Below are 18,323 nucleotides of genomic sequence, written 5' to 3'. Positions count from 1 at the left end.
GGGTATATTTTTACAAAATATTGTTTTTAATATAAAACATAAGCTTTAAACAATATATTCCACCAGAGCACTTCAAACATTTGTTTGATCAGAATGCTATTGCTTTTGGCCAGGGACTGTGGGGAAACATTGTACAAAGAACAGATTTGATGTCATCCTCACAATAAATTATAAAGCTTGTAACTAAACTTCAGAGATTATTTTATAAAACAAGTAGACAGACCTGTCCTTGTTTATTTTTTCTTTCATTTTTGAAATAGAATAAAAAGGAACGTAAATATTTGGTTTTGTCTGTGTTACATGTTAGGTAAGTGTCTGATTTTTAAAAGTGTTCTCAAGCAAGTTATTAGGTATAGAATTGCTCTCAAGAATTCTTACTGTGGATCTAGAATGATTGATGTAAGTCTTTGATTATGTAAGTGAGATACACTTAAGAAAGGTAAGATTGCCCAGGAAAGTGAATGTAATTGTAGTTATGTGTAGTGGCTGTATACCTAGGCTTTATTGATCTTGAGTTAAACAAAGTTTTGATAGATGGTACTCCAAGGAATCTTTTCAGAAATTTAAATGTAATCCCAAGAATTTAGAGTCGAATAGAAAGAAATCCAATGTCTGTTAGATTAATGATTCTGTGATATTAAAAGATATGTTTAGCCAAGTATATGAAAAACATTAGATTTCTAGTATAATATATGTATATATGTGTGTATATGTATACATATTTGTAGATATGTATACTAATTATCACTTTGTTTCATAAGGAATTTGAGTTGCTGGTTATTTCTAGAAGAGAAAACAACAATTCTTCTGAACTATTTATGGCAAGAGAAGTTGCTTCCAGCTAATGTCTATCCCTCCCCCCAAAATCTAAACTATACAGTACCCTAAGAGCCTTAAATGAGTTGTTCATTTAATCTTAGAAATATAGAAATTGAGTCCACTTCAGTTGAAATTACAGAATATTACACCTCAGGGCACCTGAACTGTCATTTAATTTAGATGCCTTGTTTTATAAAAGTGTGTGTTCCAAAGGGAAGGTGGCTGCACAGTTCATCAGTGGCATTGTTAGACCTAAAACCCCAGGCCTAAGACTCAGTCATGTGCCTTTCATTATATAGTGTTCAGATCGCATCATAAATTCTTGGAAATGGTCCCCATTTTCTTATTCTGGATTTGATGTTCTATGATATTTAAAATAAGCTAGTCATTATCTTCACTTTCATGCATTGGGGAAGGAAATGGCAACCCACTCCAGTGTTCTTGCCTGGAGAATCCCATGGGTGGGGAGCCTGGTGGGCTGCCGTCTATGGGGTTGCACAGAGTCGGACACGACTGAAGTGACTTAGTAGTAGTAGTCATTATCTGGGCAGAAACTATTTTGTAATATCAAGGTAACTACTTAATTTTTTGTAAAAATTTTTGGTCTGCATAACATTTCTAATGATTCCTGTATAATCTGTAAATGAAATAGATCTACTTCAGACATTTGATAGACAGTATATGTTGGATGGGGCAGTTAGATAAGAAAAAATTAAAATCTAGAGCTAAGGAGTATGTTTAAATGACTGTATTGTTAACTGGAACCTCTTGTAGGATTTTAAAATTATCCATTTTTTCTTTAAGGGTAAACAGACTGAAAATATTAACCTGTAAAATATGATTTGTGAAATACAAGACCAAGCAAATAAAAAAACCTAAATTCCAAATCCGAGTGTAGCTTTCTGTTTTCACAATTAACTCTTGAAAAGAGTCTGTACTCATAATCTCTTTTATTACCTCTCAACTCACCACTATCAAGGTGTGAAGGAAGGAAAAAAAGATCAAATAAATGAAGGGATATATAATCAAAATTGCTTCACTTGGAATGATAAAGTGACTTTCATGTTTGGCTGTTAGAACATAGGTAAAATGGAGTTGTCTTGAGGTTTTCCTTTGCTTCAAACTTTTTTTAAGAACTGAGAAATTGTGTTACCTCGCTTTTCCTGTGACTGAGCCTTTAGTATAGGGACAGAGTGATGAACACAACTGAGACTTGTCCTTGGAATTCAGCGAATGTGACTGTAATTAACCTTCCACAACAGCGTAGCACTCTAGGCACCGCTCGTGTAACCAGCAGTGGAAGAAGAGTTTAATAGGATATTTCTTATCCTCTGATGTGTTTGGAAAAAACGGCAAATCTTGAAGGATGGATATAGTATTGTGTCTTATGAGTTAGTTTTTCTTTAAGAAAATAGAACTTTTCTGTAGATAACATTTTTTTATTTTATTTTCTGGTGTTTATAAACTCTTACTTTCAGTTTTGGTAGTTTTTCAGCAGCATGTTGATATCGACAAGCCTCCTAATTGTATTTCTTATGTCTAGGTGATCCTGCTGTCTGGGCTGGGCTGATGGCAGCTTGTCATGCTGATGATATACTGGCTCTAGTGAGCAGCACTCAGCCAAAGAGGATGGATTTATACTTGGCACTGTTGTCTGCTGTTTCTGCTTCAAGTAAGTTTGAAAAAAGCATTTAATACATGATATATTCAAGATAAAGTATTCAGAAGGATATTGCCAAAAGCTAATAGGCAGAATTAGCCGTGCATGAAAGGCTATTATATTCTCATCTAACAAAGCTTAAGAACAAGACAAAATGGTCAAATCATTTTTAAGGAGTTCATCTGCATTCAGAACAAACCTTAAGAACATTATAGGAACAGAACTATCCAGCATTCAGCAAGGTAAAATTCACAATGTCTGGTATCCAGATAAGACTTGATAAGCATGCAAACAAGTGGAAAAATACCACCCATGATGAGGAGGAAAATCAATCAATAGAAACAGATCAACAAAAGACATAAGGTAGAAATCTCTTTAACATGTAATTAGCTGTTTAAAGCACATACGACAATAGCACAGAGGCCAGGAGGAGAAAATGGAAGTATTTTTTGTAAAGGTTTTATACTGTAAGTGGTAAAATATTACAGTCATCTGTAAGTATTCAGGGGGATTTGTTCTGTGACCTCCCTCAGATATCAAAATCCACTGATGCACAACTCTTATATAAAATGATGTATAATAGTTGACTCTGCTTGTCCGTGGGTTCCATATCTACAGATACAGAGGGCCAAGTGTACTTAAAGTTAGATGGTGACAGGTTGATGATAAATACGCTAAACTTTAAAGTAGATACTAAAAAAAAATAGTTATAAGTTTGCAATAAGCCACTGAAGTAGAAAAAAATGGGGTATAAAAAATAATCCAAGAAAGGAAGAAAAGAGAACATTGAATAAAGAGAGAACAACAGCACAATAGAGTCTAGTTCAGTTCAGTCGCTCAGTCATGTCCGACTCTTTGCGACCCCATGAATCGCAGCACGCCACGCCTCCCTGTCCATCACCAGCTCCCGGAGTTTACTCAGACTCAAGTCCATCGAGTCAGTGATGCCATCCAGCCATCTCATCCTCTGTCGTCCCCTTCTCCTTCTGCCCCCAATCCCTCCCAGCATCAGAGTCTTTTCCAATGAGTCAACTCTTCGCATGAGGTGACCAAAGGACTGGAGTTTCAGCTTTAGCATCATTCCTTCCAAAGAAATCCCAGGGCTGATCTCCTTCAGAACGGACTGGTTGGATCTCCTTGCAGTCCAAGGGACTCTCAAGACTCTTCTCCAACACCACAGCTCAAAAGCATCAATTCTTCGGCACTCAGCCTTCTTCACAGTCCAACTCTCACATCCATACATGACCACAGGAAAAACCATAGCCTTGACTAGACGAACCTTTGTTGGCAAAGTAATGTCTCTGCTTTTCAATATGCTATCTAGGTTGGTCGTAACTTTCCTTCCAAGGAGTAAGCGTCTTTTAATTTCATGGCTGCAGTCACCATCTGCAGTGATTTTGGAGCCCAGAAAACTAAAGTCTGACACTGTTTCCACTGTTTCCCCATCTATTTCCCATGAAGTGATAGGACCGGAGGCTATGATCTTCGTTTTCTGAATGTTGAGCTTTAAGCCAACTTTTTCACTCTCCACTTTCACTTTCATCAAGAGGTTTTTTAGTTCCTCTTCACTTTCTGCCATAAGGGTGGTGTCATCTGCATATCTGAGGTTATTGATATTTCTCCCGGCAATCTTGATCCCAGTTTGTGCTCCCTCCAGCCCAGCGTTTCTCATGATGTACTCTGCATATAAGTTAAATAAGCAGGGTGACAATGTACAGCCTTGACGTACTCCTTTTCCTATTTGGAACCGTCTGTTGTTCCATGTCCAGTTCTAACTGTTGCTTCCTGACCTGCATACAGATTTCTCAAGAGGCATGTCAGGTGGTCTGGAATTTCCATCTCTTTCAGAATTTTCCACAGTTTATTGTGATCCACACAGTCAAAGGCTTTGGCATAGTCAATAAAGCAGAAATAGATGTTTTTCTGGAACTCTATTGCTTTTTCTATGATCCAGCGGATGTTGGCAATTTGATCTCTGGTTCCTCTGCCTTTTCTAAAACCAGCTTGAACATCAGGGAGTTCATGGTTCATGTATTGCTGAAGCCTGGCTTGGAGAATTTTAAGCATTACTTTACTAGCATGTGAGATGAGTGCAATTGTGTGGTAGTTTGAGCATTCTTCGGCATTGCCTTTCTTAGGGATTGGAATGAAAACTGACCTTTTCCAGTCCTGTGGCCACTGCTGAGTTTTCCAAATTTGCTGGCATATTGAGTGCAGCACTTTCACAGCATCATCTTTCAGGATTTGAAATAGCTCAACTGGAATTCCATCACCTCCACTAGCTTTGTTCGTAGTGATGTTTTCTAAGGCCCACTTGACTTCACATTCCAGGATGTCTGGCTCTAGGTCAGTGATCACACCATCGTGATTATCTGGGTCGTGAAGATCTTTTTTGTACAGTTCTTCTGTGTATTCTTGCCACCTCTTCTTAATATCTTCTGCTTCTGTTAGGTCCATACCATTTCTGTCCTTATCGAGCCCATCTTTGCATGAAACGTTCCCTTGGTATCTCTAATTTTCTTGAAGACATCTCTAGTCTTTCCATTCTGTTGTTTTTCTCTATTTAAACCCAACCAAATCAATAATCAAGTTAAGTATAAATGCTCTAAGTACCCCAGTTAAAAGGCAGATTGACAGGTTGGATAAAAAAGCAAGAGCTTTTACTGCTTAAAGGAAACATAGCAAAATATAGACCTATATTTTAAGACAAAAGTAATCTCATGCTATCTATAAAATAGATAAGCAACAAGCACCTGCCATATATAAAATAGGTAAAAAAGGACCTGCCTTATAACACAGGTGAGCTATATTTATGTCTTGGGCATGTGTGCTTAGTCACTTCAGTCGTGTCTGACCTTTTGCGACCCTATGGACTGTAGCTCACCAAGCTCCTCTGTCCATGGGATTCTCCAGGCAAGAATACTGAAGTAGGTTGCCATGCCCTCCTCTGGGGGATCTTTCCCACCCAGGGATTGAACGTGGGTCTCCTGCATCTTCTGCATCGCAGGCAGATTCTTTACCACTGAGCCACCAGGGAAGCCCTTTAATAACTTGTAATAACCTATAATGGAAAAGAATCTGAAAAAGAATATATATGTGTGTGTGTGTGTATATACACACATATGTAGATAGGTATAACTGAATCACTTCTTTGTATACCTGAAACATTGTAAATCAGCTATATATCTATTTAAAAAAAGATTTTAAAAAAGACAAAAATGATCTAACAAATTAGAGAATGGTAAAAGACTCTTGCAAGTCCTTTGGACTGCAAGGAGATCCAACCAGTCCATCCTAAAGGAGACCAGTCCTAGGTGTTCATTGGAAGGACTGATGCTGAGGCTGAAACTCCAATACTTTGGCCACCTCATGTGAAGAGTTGACTCATTGGAAAAGACTCTGATGCTGGGAGGGATTCGGGGCAGGAGGAGAAGGGGACGACAGAGCATGAGATGGCTGGATGGCATCACTGACTCGATGGACATGAGTTTGGGTGAACTCCGGGAGTTGGTGATGGACAGGGAGGCCTGGAGTGGTGCAGTTCATGGGGTCGCAGAGCTGGACACGACTGAGCGACTTCACTTTCACTTTTCACTTTCATGCATTGGAGAAGGAAATGGCAACCCACTCCATTGTTCTTGCCTGGAGAATCCCAGGGATGGGGAAGCCTGGTGGGCTGCCGTCTATGGGGTCACACAGAGTCGGACACGACTGAAGTGACTTAGCAGTAGCAGTATCATATTATGGAGGCTTCCTTGGTGGCTCAGCCAGTAAAGAATCCGTCTGCAATGCTGGAGACCTAGGTTCGATCCCTGGGTTGGGAAGATCCCCTGGAGAAGGCAGTGGTTACCCACTCCAGTATTCTGGCCTGGAGAATTCCAGGGACTGTATAGCAGTCCATGGGTTTGCAAAGAGTCAGACATGACTGAGCAACTTTCACCACTACATCGTATTATGAGCCATTAAGCAAATCTAAATAAATTTTAAAATCATACAGAGTATGTTATCTTAATACAGTTGAATTTAAGAATCAATAACAATAAATCTGGAAAATTCTCAAATATTCAAAAATTTAATAGACTTTCAAATAATCCAGGTCAAAGAATGAAGCAGGAGGGAAATTAGAAAGTATTTTGAACTGAATGAAAGTGAAAAATCAATATATAAAATCCTGTGATGCTACTCAAGTACTGCTTATAAGAAAATTTTAGCACTAAATGTCTACATCAGGAAATAAGAAGGGCTTCAAATTGATGATCTCAACTTCTCCCTTGAGAAAGTAGAAAATAGAGAGGGAAATTAAACCAAAGTAAGCAGAATAAAAGAAAATAGAGTAGAGATCTGTGAAATAGAAAACAGAAAATCAACAAAAGCAAAACCTAGTTCTTTGAGATCAATGAAATTGATAAATCTCTAGCTAGGCATCAGGAAAAAATTGTCAGGAATGAGAGAGGATACATCTCTATAGCTATTAAAAGGCTCATAGTGAAAGTGAAAGTGGCTCAGTTGTGTCTGACTCTTTGCAACCCCATGGACTGTAGTCCATGGAATTCTCCAGGCCAGAATACTGGAGTGGATAGCCTTTCCCTTCTCCAGGGGTTCTTACCAACCCAGGGATTGAACCCAGGTCTCCCACATTGCAGGTGGATTCTTTTACCAACTGAGCCACAAGGGAAGCCCAAAAAGGCTCATAAGAGAATCTTAAGAACAGTTTTATGCCCCTAAATTTGGCAATGCTGATGAAATGGATAAATTCCTTAAAAGACAGAGAGCTTACTTAAGAAGAAATAAACTGAATAGCTTTGTATCTATTAAAGAGACGGAATTTACAGTTAAAAATCTTATATAGAAACCTCCAGGGCCAGATAGAATTCTACCAAACACTGAAGTAAAAAATAATACCAGCTCTATACAACTCTTCCAGGAAATTGAAAAGGTAGTGACATTTCCTAACTTCTGCTCTGAGGTCACCATTACATAAATACCGAAACTAGAGAAAGGCATTACAAGCAAACTACGAAAACTACAGGTGCGGACATTTATAACAAAACTTTCACAATTCAAATCCAGTAACACACAAAAAAGATAGTACTACATCATGATCAAGTGGGATTTATTCTAGGAATGCAAGGTTGCTTTAATATTTGAAAATGAATGTAAAATTTACCATATTAAATGCTATAAAACATGCCAAAGAGTTTATCCTTTATGGTTTCATTTATATGAAATTCAAGTAATACAAACTGATCTATTGTGAGAGAAAATAATGAGTGAGTGTCTGGGGACAGAGGGAAAGAGGAGAGGTGGGTTGGGGACAGGAAGGATTACCAAGGAGTAAGAACAAGCTATTCATGATGGTGGATGCATTTATTATCTTGATAGTCGTGATAGTTCATAGATAGATGCTTATGTCAAAAGTTATCAGATTTATAGTTTGAATATGTACAGTTTATCATATGTCAATTATATTGCAATAAATCTTTACTTTTTTCATTGAATTATTTTCAGTTTTACTGGAGACTGATTTTTTTTTTAATGAAAGTCACAAATATAAAAAGTCTTAAGTTATTCAGCCACAAATATTCCTACTATGAAACTTTTCGGAAATCTGTCTCATGTTGAGATAGTCTGTGATATTCCAGTGGTATGTGTAAAAGTTGTATTGCGTGGTAAGTTTAATTGTCATACTTAATAACTAATTACTTCTCAGAGAACACATTATAAACTGCAGAAAAAAGTTTTAACATTAACTTGTTTTATTGTAGTTAAAGACAGAGAATTCTTTGAAAATTACAACCAGTCTCTTGAAAGGTGGTCTCTCTCTCAAGCTGTCACTGGTCTAATAGACACAGGAAGAATATCCAAAGCTGAAGCCCTCTGCACAAAGGTATTTTTATGGAATTGAGACTCGTGAATTCTTATCCTACTTGGAAAATAACTTCAAAAATAGAGTGCACATTATTTAGAGAGCATTTGGTTGTGATGGTGGTGGTGATGATAATGAAGATAATACCCAGTATTAACTGAGTACTTACTATAGGCTAGTTAATACATTTAGCAGTTTGTATTTGACCTTCACAACAATCCTGTGATTTAGGTATTTATTATTATCCCCATTTATACAAAAGAGAAAACTAAGGCTTAAAGAGTGTAACTAATTTGTATAAGAGTTCACAGGTAGAAATTGACAGACTTGCTGTTTAAGGTCACATGTGTCTGACTCTTGAGACTCAAAGTTGAATTTATTTGGGGTGTTTCTTATGGAAGTAGTATTTTCCTTTGATTTCTAATTACTCTCTTTAGAATGCTATGTTTTCCAGCATCCCTGCATTTTCCCAAAGTTCTGAACCATATAGAATGACCGTGGGGACTATTAAGTGGGTGACTGAAATTACTGAGTAATCAGTTTTTACCTACCTGGATTGTAGTCTCTGTGAGTAAATTCTTAGACTTTGCCTGACCCATAGTAGAGGCTCAATAAATATTTATTGAATGAACAAATCAGTTTTATAAACCTACTCAGAAATAACTTAATGAATAAGGAGAGATTTAGACATCACTTTTCCTGAAAACACCTTTTTTTTTTTTCCCATAAATACTTACCCGGGAGATTGTGTTGTTTTTCTAGAAATGTTTTTGAAAGATCACTATGAATTTTACAGAGAGAGAGGAATGGATCTTTGAAGATCCCTTTGGTCCTTGAATTCTCTGAAAAGCAGAATCATACATTATCTCTTTTATTTAAGAAATTCCATCTAGGTTCAGGACAGTTCAGTATAATACAGTGACTGTTTAGTGAGCGTAAATTGGCAGTTGCTTCTTACTCTCTCTGACAGAGTAAGGGATACTTTTATGAACCTTTCCTCATCATTTTAAGGTTCTAATCTCTTACTTAGAAGAAAGCAATCACATACCTTTCAGAAATAAGGACATTTAGAACTATGACCTAATAGAAGATAAAGAATTAGGTTATTGAGAGACAGACAATAAAGAAAGATATGTCTAAAACAATAGTGGAAGGATTTGCTTGGAGAACTAGCCTTAACTTCTTGTATGTGTATATTGCGGATATATATTACATATACATATATATATTGTATATATAATTATAATACATATATACATATAAACAACATATACATTTATAAATATATATATATACACATATACACACACACACACACACACATACATACAATACTTTTATGTCTATGTATGTGTTTTAAGGTATAAATAAATGGCTTAGGGAAATATGTATAAGAAGTCTGTGCCTGGAGGAAGGACAATGTGTATCTTTATTAAGATGTTGAGAAAGGGAAAAAATTATAGCTCTTTCCTTCTTACATAGTATGCATATGCTCAGTTGCTTCAGTCATGTCCAACTCTTTGCAACCCTATGGACTATGGCCCTCCAGGCTTCTCTGTCCATGGGATTCTCCAGGCAAGAATACTGGAGTAGGTTGCCATGCCCTCCTCCAGGGGACCTTTCTGACCCAGGGATCAAACACGTGTCTCCTGAATCTCTGGCATTGCAGGCGGACTCTACTTCTGAGTCACCAGGGAAGCCCCTCTTACATAACACAGTTTCTTCCAAATAAGCGATAATACTAGCCTTCACTGTTAATTTTATATTTTCTTAGTTCAGCTATTTATATGCAGACTCTAAATTTTTCAGGCTATCACCTAAGAATAAACCATCAAAGGAACGTACTAAATCTAAGAGTGACAATTTATAAACTACAGTAGTAGTATTACTGATTTTAGAGTTTACTTAAGTATAGAGTTTGATATTCCCAAGATGATCAGTGTTCTTTTTTTACTTTTGCTGTTATTTTTTAATAAGAAAAGGTTAAATTCAGGTTTGTTTTTTTTTTCAGTATGGAGAATAGCTTAATTGCCTTTTACATTTAACATTTCAGAACCTGTTTCACGAATTTCTGTTTGGGGTTTGATTTTTAGAATTTAAAAAGTAACCCTGATCAACCAGCTATTATCTTACTCTTGAGACAAGTTCAATGTAAACCACTCCTGGAGTCACGAAAACCTCTCCCAGACACTGTACTTGAAGAGCTGCAAAAAACAGTCATGTCCAACTCAACCTCTGTTCCCGCTTGGCAGGTAAATTTTCTCTTTTGTTATGTGAGTCCTGGGGCTGGTGCACTGGGATGACCCAGAGGGATGCTATGGGGAGGGAGGTGGGGGGGGGGGGTGGTTCAGGATTGGGAACACGTGTACACCCGTGGCGGATTCATGTTGATGTATGGCAAAACCAATACAATATTGTAAAGTAAAAAAAATAATAATAATAATTTAAAAAATTTTTTTAAACTATTATAAAAAAAAATGCTCTGTGATGTTCAGTGAGGTCAAGGGTATGCCCCACTTTTGTCTTGCCTTTAAACCCACTGTGTCTCTCGTTTTCACATAGTAGTTAATATGTGGTTAATATCTCTCATTAACCACAATAGTTAGAGAAACTAAAGAAGTTGATTATTCATTAAGGATCTGCTGCTGCATGGCTTTAAAGCATTTAAAATCGCTGGTTATAAACCTTTCCATTTAAAACAGTATTGAAAATAATGTCTTTTATAAGGAGTTGATGTAAGAGAGCTAAGTGTTACAAACATAATAAGCTTGCCATAGTGGTGCTTAACTCTCCCTTTAGAGGCGATGTGTGTAGCTTTTCCTTAGCTTCTTTACAGGTAACCTGTATCTAAGATTCTAATGGGTTTTCAGTGCCTTCAGAAATAGTTATTTTCAGGATTGATGCCTGAATCCCTAAGCTGTCAGCCCTTTTAGCTGGCTCTGCTTACCACAATGACAAGTACATAATGATCACTACCTACTTTATTCTTATTGTTACTAAAATACAAAAGCATATATATTGCTCAACTTGTTACAGTTCTTTCATGCCCTGAGACAGTATCAAAGGGACTTTTTGACACAGGTTTTACAGAAGTTTGTTTTACTACAGTTCTTCATTTGATCTTTTGTTCTATGAATGTTTTGATGTCCTGCTTAAAAAGATTATCTAATGGTGTAAAATAGTTGGATTATGCACATTAAGCTTCCTTTTTACTCTAATCCTTGAAGAAGGATGGTGTTTTTATCCCCCTCTCAGAGTAAATATGCCATATGAGACTTAACATACTTTAATTCTAAGGTCAACTGGATATTGATGATCTCATGTTCTTTATCAAGGGGAAAAGCACTTTGTCAAACTAAAAGGGAAAAATTAAAGGATAAATTATGCAGTAAATAAAGTCTTAAGAGATAGCATATGTGTTTTCTTTTATACCATGATATAATTCACAAAGAATAGAATGTAAAAATCTTACTATATATGTAAGTAATTTTAACCATTACTTACATCAAGATGTAGGGATTTCCCAGGTGGCTCAGTGCTAAAGAATCTGCCAATGCAGGAGACACAGGAGACTCAGGTTTGATTCCTGGGTTGGGAATATCCCTGGAGAAGGAAATGACAACTCAGTCTAGTATTCTTGCCTGGGAAATCCCATGGACAGAGGAGCCAGGCAGGCTATGGTCAGTAGGGTCACAAAGAGTTGACACGGCTTAGCGACTGAACACACACGTCAAGGTATAGAGCAGTTCCTGCAGCCTAGTGGCCTCCTCCTCCGTTGTTTAGTTGCTAAGCGTACCCAACCTTTTTGTGACCCCATGAACTGTATCCTGCCAGTCTCCTCTGTACGTGGGATTTCCCAGGCAAGAATACTGCAGTAGGTTGCCATTTCCTTCTCTGTGGGATCTTCCCTACCCAGGGATCAAACCAACATCTCCTGCACTGGCATGTAGCTTCTTTACTGCTGAGCCACCAGGGAAGCCCAAATAAATTAATGCTAGAAAGAATGATTGTCAGGATAAACTAAAGATAAGGACAGAGAACCATATGATTAATTGTTAGAATTCACTGCCACTACTTTATACCTTACCTTTATACTTTTAAAATATTTTACCTCAACAAGGTTTGAAAGAACTTAGCTTTAGATATAGTGGAATATTAAGCAAGTGTCAGGTTATATCTTAAGATGCTCTGATGTTTTCTTCTGTTGACAATTGAAGGCAAATTGTCTTGGTTTCTGAATTAATCTGGCACTGAAATGTGTTAGTTTCACAATTGTGTATGATTTTAGGGAAAAAAGGAATATTGCAATACGTGATACTGGTGGCTCAGACGGTAAAGCATCTGCCTACAATGTGGGAGACCCAGGTTCAATCCCTGGGTTGGGAAAGTCCCCTGGAGAGGGAAATGGCACCCTACTCCAGTACTCTTGCCTGGAAAAATCCCATGGACAGAGGAGCCTGGTAGGCTACAGTCCATGGGGTCACAAAGAGTCGGACAGGACTGAGTGACTTCACTTTCACTTTGATAAATGTGGTGTTAGTCTTTTTCTCTAGCAGTACAGGACTGAAGACACCTTGGAATTAAGGTTGGGTATTTCTAACTGGCCATTAAATCCTGTACATATAAAGCCCCTGCAGGAAACCATAAAAGGCAATAAGAATTAATAGGATTCTAGAAAAAAAATTCTGCCCACATCCCTACTGAATAGGCACCTCAGTCATACTACCATTTTGGAATTGGTGTACCTTGCATGAAGGCCAGGTGTGTAACTGCATCTGCAGAGTCTTCATTTAAGTGTATTCTACTGCCGAAAGATTGGACGTGGTTGCTGGTATTAACACAAATTGCTAACAAAAAGTTTTCAACTTGAATATACTACTAACTGGTTATGTGATTTTAGTCCAGGTACACCCACTTCAGCTCCAGAGTCTTCATCTGAAACATGAGAGAGGAATTTTAGATAATATAATTACTGTAGAAGTCTTTTAAAAATTATCAGTAAGTATTCACTGTTCAGCAGTTTAATGGAAGTACCATATAAGCAGTGGTACATTGTTGAAATAAGATCATGCTGAAGATCACTAATTGGTTTTAAGTACAGTCCTTACTTTACATACTGTTCACCTCTACACTATTAGACTTCTGTGTCTGCTTTACAGAATATGCCACATGCCATGGCCAAACTCTCCCTATAACTATTACATCTAATGGCTCATGAACTGCTGCCTTCAGAATCTGTGCTTTGTTGTTCAGTCACTAAGTTGTGTCCGACTCCTTGCAACCCCATGGAGTGTAGCACGCCAGGCTTATCTGTCCTCCACTATCTCCTGTGCTAGATCCAAACAGAACTGAAACCTCAGATGAGGTTTCTGTTCCATATTGAAGTAGTTCCAGTTCATGGTCTCCTAGCTACCACTTCTCCATAACTGCAAACCATTTAAGATCTGACCTGCTATCCTGTTTGGCCCTCTGTCATCTTCGGGCATCATAATTTCTGTGACTTCCTGCAACCTAGCGGCTTCCCCCATGCCTCTCCCTTTGTGACTCCCCCTGTGTCAAAAAAAGAAGGCGGCAGAACCACTATTATGCCTTATATCACTTCTGTCTAATTTTGCCTGTTTTTAAACTTGATATATATGGAATATCTTTTTGTATGTGGTTACTTTCATTCAACATCATGTCCATGAAGTTCATTTAGTTGTTTCATGTAGCCATAGTTTTTTTTTCACTTATTTTTATGAATAATATACTGTAAGATATCCCTTTTACTGTTGATAGACATTTGGATTACAGTTGACCCTTGAACAGCATGGGTCTGAACTGCATGAGTCCTGTTATACATGGCTATTTTTCAGTAGTCCGTGGTTGGTTCAGTGCTTGCAACCATGAGTACAGAGGCTGACTGTAAGCTACATCCATGCTGTTCAAAGGTCAACTGGGTTTCCAGGTTTTGGCTGTTATAACACTGCTGGGATATGCCCTTTGTTGGGTGATAATTTCGTGAACAGAGAAGCCTGGCAGGCTATAGTCCACGGGACTGCAGAGAGTCAGACGACTGAGCTGCTAGCACTTCTGCTTTTTCTTTTCGTAGTGAAAATGTATTCACTTTAGTAGATCCTGTCCAGTGTTTCTTTAAAATGGGTTGTCAATTTATGTTTCCACCTGCAGATTATAAGCCTTCCAATTGCTGATATTGCTAGATGGTGATTATTATTTTCCCTTTTCAGTGGATATGTAGGTAATCAGATCAGATCAGATCAGTTGCTCAGTCGTGTCCGACTCTTTGCGACCCCATGAATCGCAGCACGCCAGGCCTCCCTGTCCATCACCAATTCCCGGAGTTCACTCAGACTCACGTCCATCGAGTCAGTGATGCCATCCAGCCAATTCATCCTCTGTCGTCCCCTTCTCCTCCTGCCCCCAATCCCTCCCAGCATCAGAGTCTTTTCCAATGAATCAACTCTTCGCATGAGGTGGCCAAAGGACTGGAGTTTCAGCTTTAGCATCATTCCTTCCAAAGAAGTCCCAGGGCTGATCTCCTTCAGAATGGACTGGTTGGATCTCCTTGCAGTCCAAGGGACTCTCAAGAGTCTTCTCCAACACCACAGTTCAAAAGCATCAATTCTTCGGCACTCAACCTTCTTCACAGTCCAACTCTCACATCCATACATGACCACAGGAAAAACCATAGCCTTGACTAGACGGACCTTTGTTGGCAAAGTAATGTTAGGTTGGTCATAACTTTCCTTCCAAGGAGTAAGCGTCTTTTAATTTCATGGCTGCAGTCACCATCTGTAGTGATTTTGGAGCCCAGAAAAATAAAGTCTGACACTGTTTCCCCATCTATTTCCCATAAAGTGGTGGGACCAGATGCCATGATCTTCGTTTTCTGAATGTTGAGCTTTAAGCCAACTTTTTCACTCTCCACTTTCACTTTCATCAAGAGGCTTTTTAGTTCCTCTTCACTTTCTGCCATAAGGGTGGTGTCATCTGCATATCTGAGGTTATTGATATTTCTCCCGGCAATCTTGATTCCAGCTTGTGTTTCTTCCAGTCCAGCGTTTCTCACGATGTACTCTGCATATAAGTTAAATAAACAGGGTAACAATATACAGCCTTGACGAACTCCTTTTCCTATTTGGAACCAGTCTGTTGTTCCATGTCCAGTTCTAACTGTTGCTTCCTGACCTGCATACAAATTTCTCAAGAGGCAGATCAGGTGGTCTGGTATTCCCATCTCTTTCGGAATTTTCCACAGTTTATTGTGATCCACACAGTCAAAGGCTTTGGCATAGGCAATAAAGCAGAAATAGATGTTTTTCTGGAACTCTCTTGCTTTTTCCATGATCCAGCAGATGTTGGCAATTTGATCTCTGGTTCCTCTGCCTTTTCTAAAACCAGCTTGAACATCTGGAAGTTCATGGTTCACATATTGCTGAAGCCTGGCTTGGAGAATTTTGAGCATTACTTTACTAGCGTGTGAGATGAGTGCAATTGTGCGGTAGTTTGAGCATTCTTTGGCATTGCCTTTCTTTGGGATTGGATAGTATCATATAGTGGTTCTAAGTGGAATTTGTGTGGTTAGTTGCTCGGTTGTGTCCGACTCTTTGTAACCCTGGGGATGGTAGTCTGCCAGGCTCCTCTGTCCATGGGGATTCTCCAGGCAAGAATCCTGGAGTGGGTTGCCATGCCCTCCTCCAGGGCATCTTCCAAACCCAGGGATCAAACCCAGATCTCCTGCATTCCAGGTGGATTCTTTACCATCTGAGCCACTAGGGAAGCCCAAGAATACTGGAGTGGGTAGCCTATCCCTTCTCCAGTGGTTCTTCCTGACCCAGAAATTGAACCAGGGTCTCCTGCATTGCAAGTGGATTCTTCCCAGCTGAGTTACCAGGGAAGCCCTGGCAGCTAAGTGGAATTTACCTAATGAAAAATGCTGTTGAGCCACTTTTCATATGTTTATTGGATCTTGAATATCTTATTTTTAAAGTAGCGTTTCTTTACTGTAGTTTTTAATGGGCTGTTATCTTGCTGAATTGTTGAAATTCATTATATTTTCTGGCTACAAGCACATTTTTGGATATCTCTATTGCAAATATTTTCGTAATGTTATTTTTTGATGAGTAGTTCTTAATCTCAGTGAAGTCCAATTTATTATTTTTTAATGGTTAATGTTTTACCGGAGTGTTCTACTTTAGTTCATGAAGATTTTTTTCTGTTTTTCTTTACAAACTGTTGTTCTGTCTTTCATATACAGGTCTATGATCCATCCTGGATTAATTTTTGTGAGTGTTGTAGGGTCAAGGTTCATTTTTTTCCTGTATGGATGTTAATTGTTCTAATACCATCCTTCAAAAAGACCATTATGTCCTCCACTGAATTGTCATGATGCTTTTGTTATAAATCAGGTGACTGGGTATGTGTGGTTTTTAGGGCTCTTTATTCTTTTTCTCCTTTTTCATTGATCTATTTGTTTATTATTGCTTATAGCTTTATAGTTTGTTTTAATGTGTGGAGGAAATATTAGGACCTCCAAATATTAAGACCTCCATTTTTGTTTTCCTTCAAGTTTATCTCAACCATTTTAGGTCTTTTGCATTTACCTGTGAATTGTCAGTTACCCTTACTCTCCCCGCCAAACAAAAGTCCAACTGAGGTCTAGATCGGAATTACAATCTATAGTTTAAATAAATAATAAATTTTTAGTTTAAATTAGTCTATAGTTTAATTTGGGAAAATTAACAAAGTATTACTGTTGAGTTTCTCTATTCATAAATGTGTTATGGGGGTGGTGGTTTAGTCGCTAATTCGTGTAGCCTGCCAGGCTCTTCTGTCCCTGGGATTCTCCAGGCAAGAATACTGGAGTGGGTTGCCATTTCCTTCTCCAGGGGATCTTCCCAACCCAGGGATCGAAGCCAGGTCTCCTGTATTGCAGGTGGATTCTTTACCAACTGAGCTGTTATAGTCCTTATTATTTAAGTTCTAAATTTGTCTCAGCAGTGTTTTAAAATTTTAAAAAGATCATAGAAATACAGTTGATTTTTATATTTTAACCTTCTAGCAGCCTTGCTAACTTATTCTTTTGAAATAGTTTTGGGTTTTCTGTATACACCAATATTTCCTTTGTGAATAATTTTTACTTTTTCTTTCTAATAATTTTAAGTTAAAATTTTTCTTGACTCATTGCACTATTTAGAGTCTCAAATACAGTGTTAAACAGAAGTGGTGATAAGGGAACATACTGGTCTTATTCTCTGCCTCAGATAGAAAGCATTTATTATTTCAGCTACAATATTTGCTTTAGGTTTTTATAGGCATTTAACAGATTCTAAGGGCTTCCCAGGTGGTGCTAGCAGTAAAGAACCTGCTTGCCAATGCACAAGTTCTAAGAGGTGCAGGTTCGATCCTGGGGTTGGAAAGATCCCCTGGAGAGGGGCATGGCAACCCACTCCAGTGTTCTTGCCTGGAGAATCCCGTGCACAGAGGAGCCTGGTAGGCTACAGTCCATAGGATTGCAAAGAGTTGGACACCACGGAAGCAACTCAGCATTCATGCATGCAACAGATTCTAAAATGGCTGTCCAGTTTATCTTTCACATTAAGGAAATGCTTTTCTGAGTTTGTCAAGAGAGATTTGTTTTTTATCATGAATGAGTAGATTTTGGGGGGCCATCTGTGAGAATGGTTCTTTTTCTTTATTCTGTTAATATGGTAGATTGCATGGATTTTCAAATATTAAACCAACCTTTCGTTCTTAGAAGAAGCCCTGCTTGGTCATATGTATTGTTCCTTTTATATGTTGCTAGAGTCAGCTTGTTAAATGTTTGTTTACAATGTGAATACCTATATTCATGAGAGAGATTGGCCTGTAATTTTTCAGTCTCATAAGGTCATTGGTAGGTTTTGCTATCTCTGTTATTATTCCATTTTTCTTTATTTTTCTGAAAGAGTTTGTGTTATAATAATAAATAAATGTAGT

The 18,323-nt window shown here is 38.1% G+C and overlaps 1 protein-coding gene across 10 annotated transcripts in view; it reads left to right on the top strand.

Annotated features, from left to right (window-relative positions):
- Nucleotides 1-18,323, top strand: part of SKIC3 (SKI3 subunit of superkiller complex) — a 159,340-nt gene that overhangs the window by 122,843 nt on the left and 18,174 nt on the right. For 9 of the 10 annotated variants that reach the window (XR_015168293.1, XM_086413188.1, XM_086413179.1 and 6 more), the window contains 3 exons: nt 2,363-2,491; nt 8,245-8,366; nt 10,439-10,597. Coding sequence is in view for 9 of the 10 variants with exons in the window: in XM_086413188.1 (XP_086269314.1) it covers nt 2,363-2,491; nt 8,245-8,366; nt 10,439-10,597 (410 nt within the window). In the remaining variant the exon portion in view is untranslated. Of the gene's footprint in view, nt 1-2,362; nt 2,492-7,987; nt 8,367-10,438; nt 10,598-18,323 lie in introns of those variants that run through there. The other variant, XM_086413187.1, reaches the window with a different exon arrangement.

Source organism: Bos grunniens, chromosome 7, assembly GCF_055505025.1.
Source record: "Bos grunniens cultivar Pamir isolate PY7600 chromosome 7, Bosgru_T2T1.0, whole genome shotgun sequence".
Lineage (NCBI taxonomy): Eukaryota > Metazoa > Chordata > Mammalia > Artiodactyla > Bovidae > Bos > Bos grunniens.
Note: the sequence above shows the minus strand (reverse complement) of the source record. Positions and strands in the feature narration are given on the sequence as shown.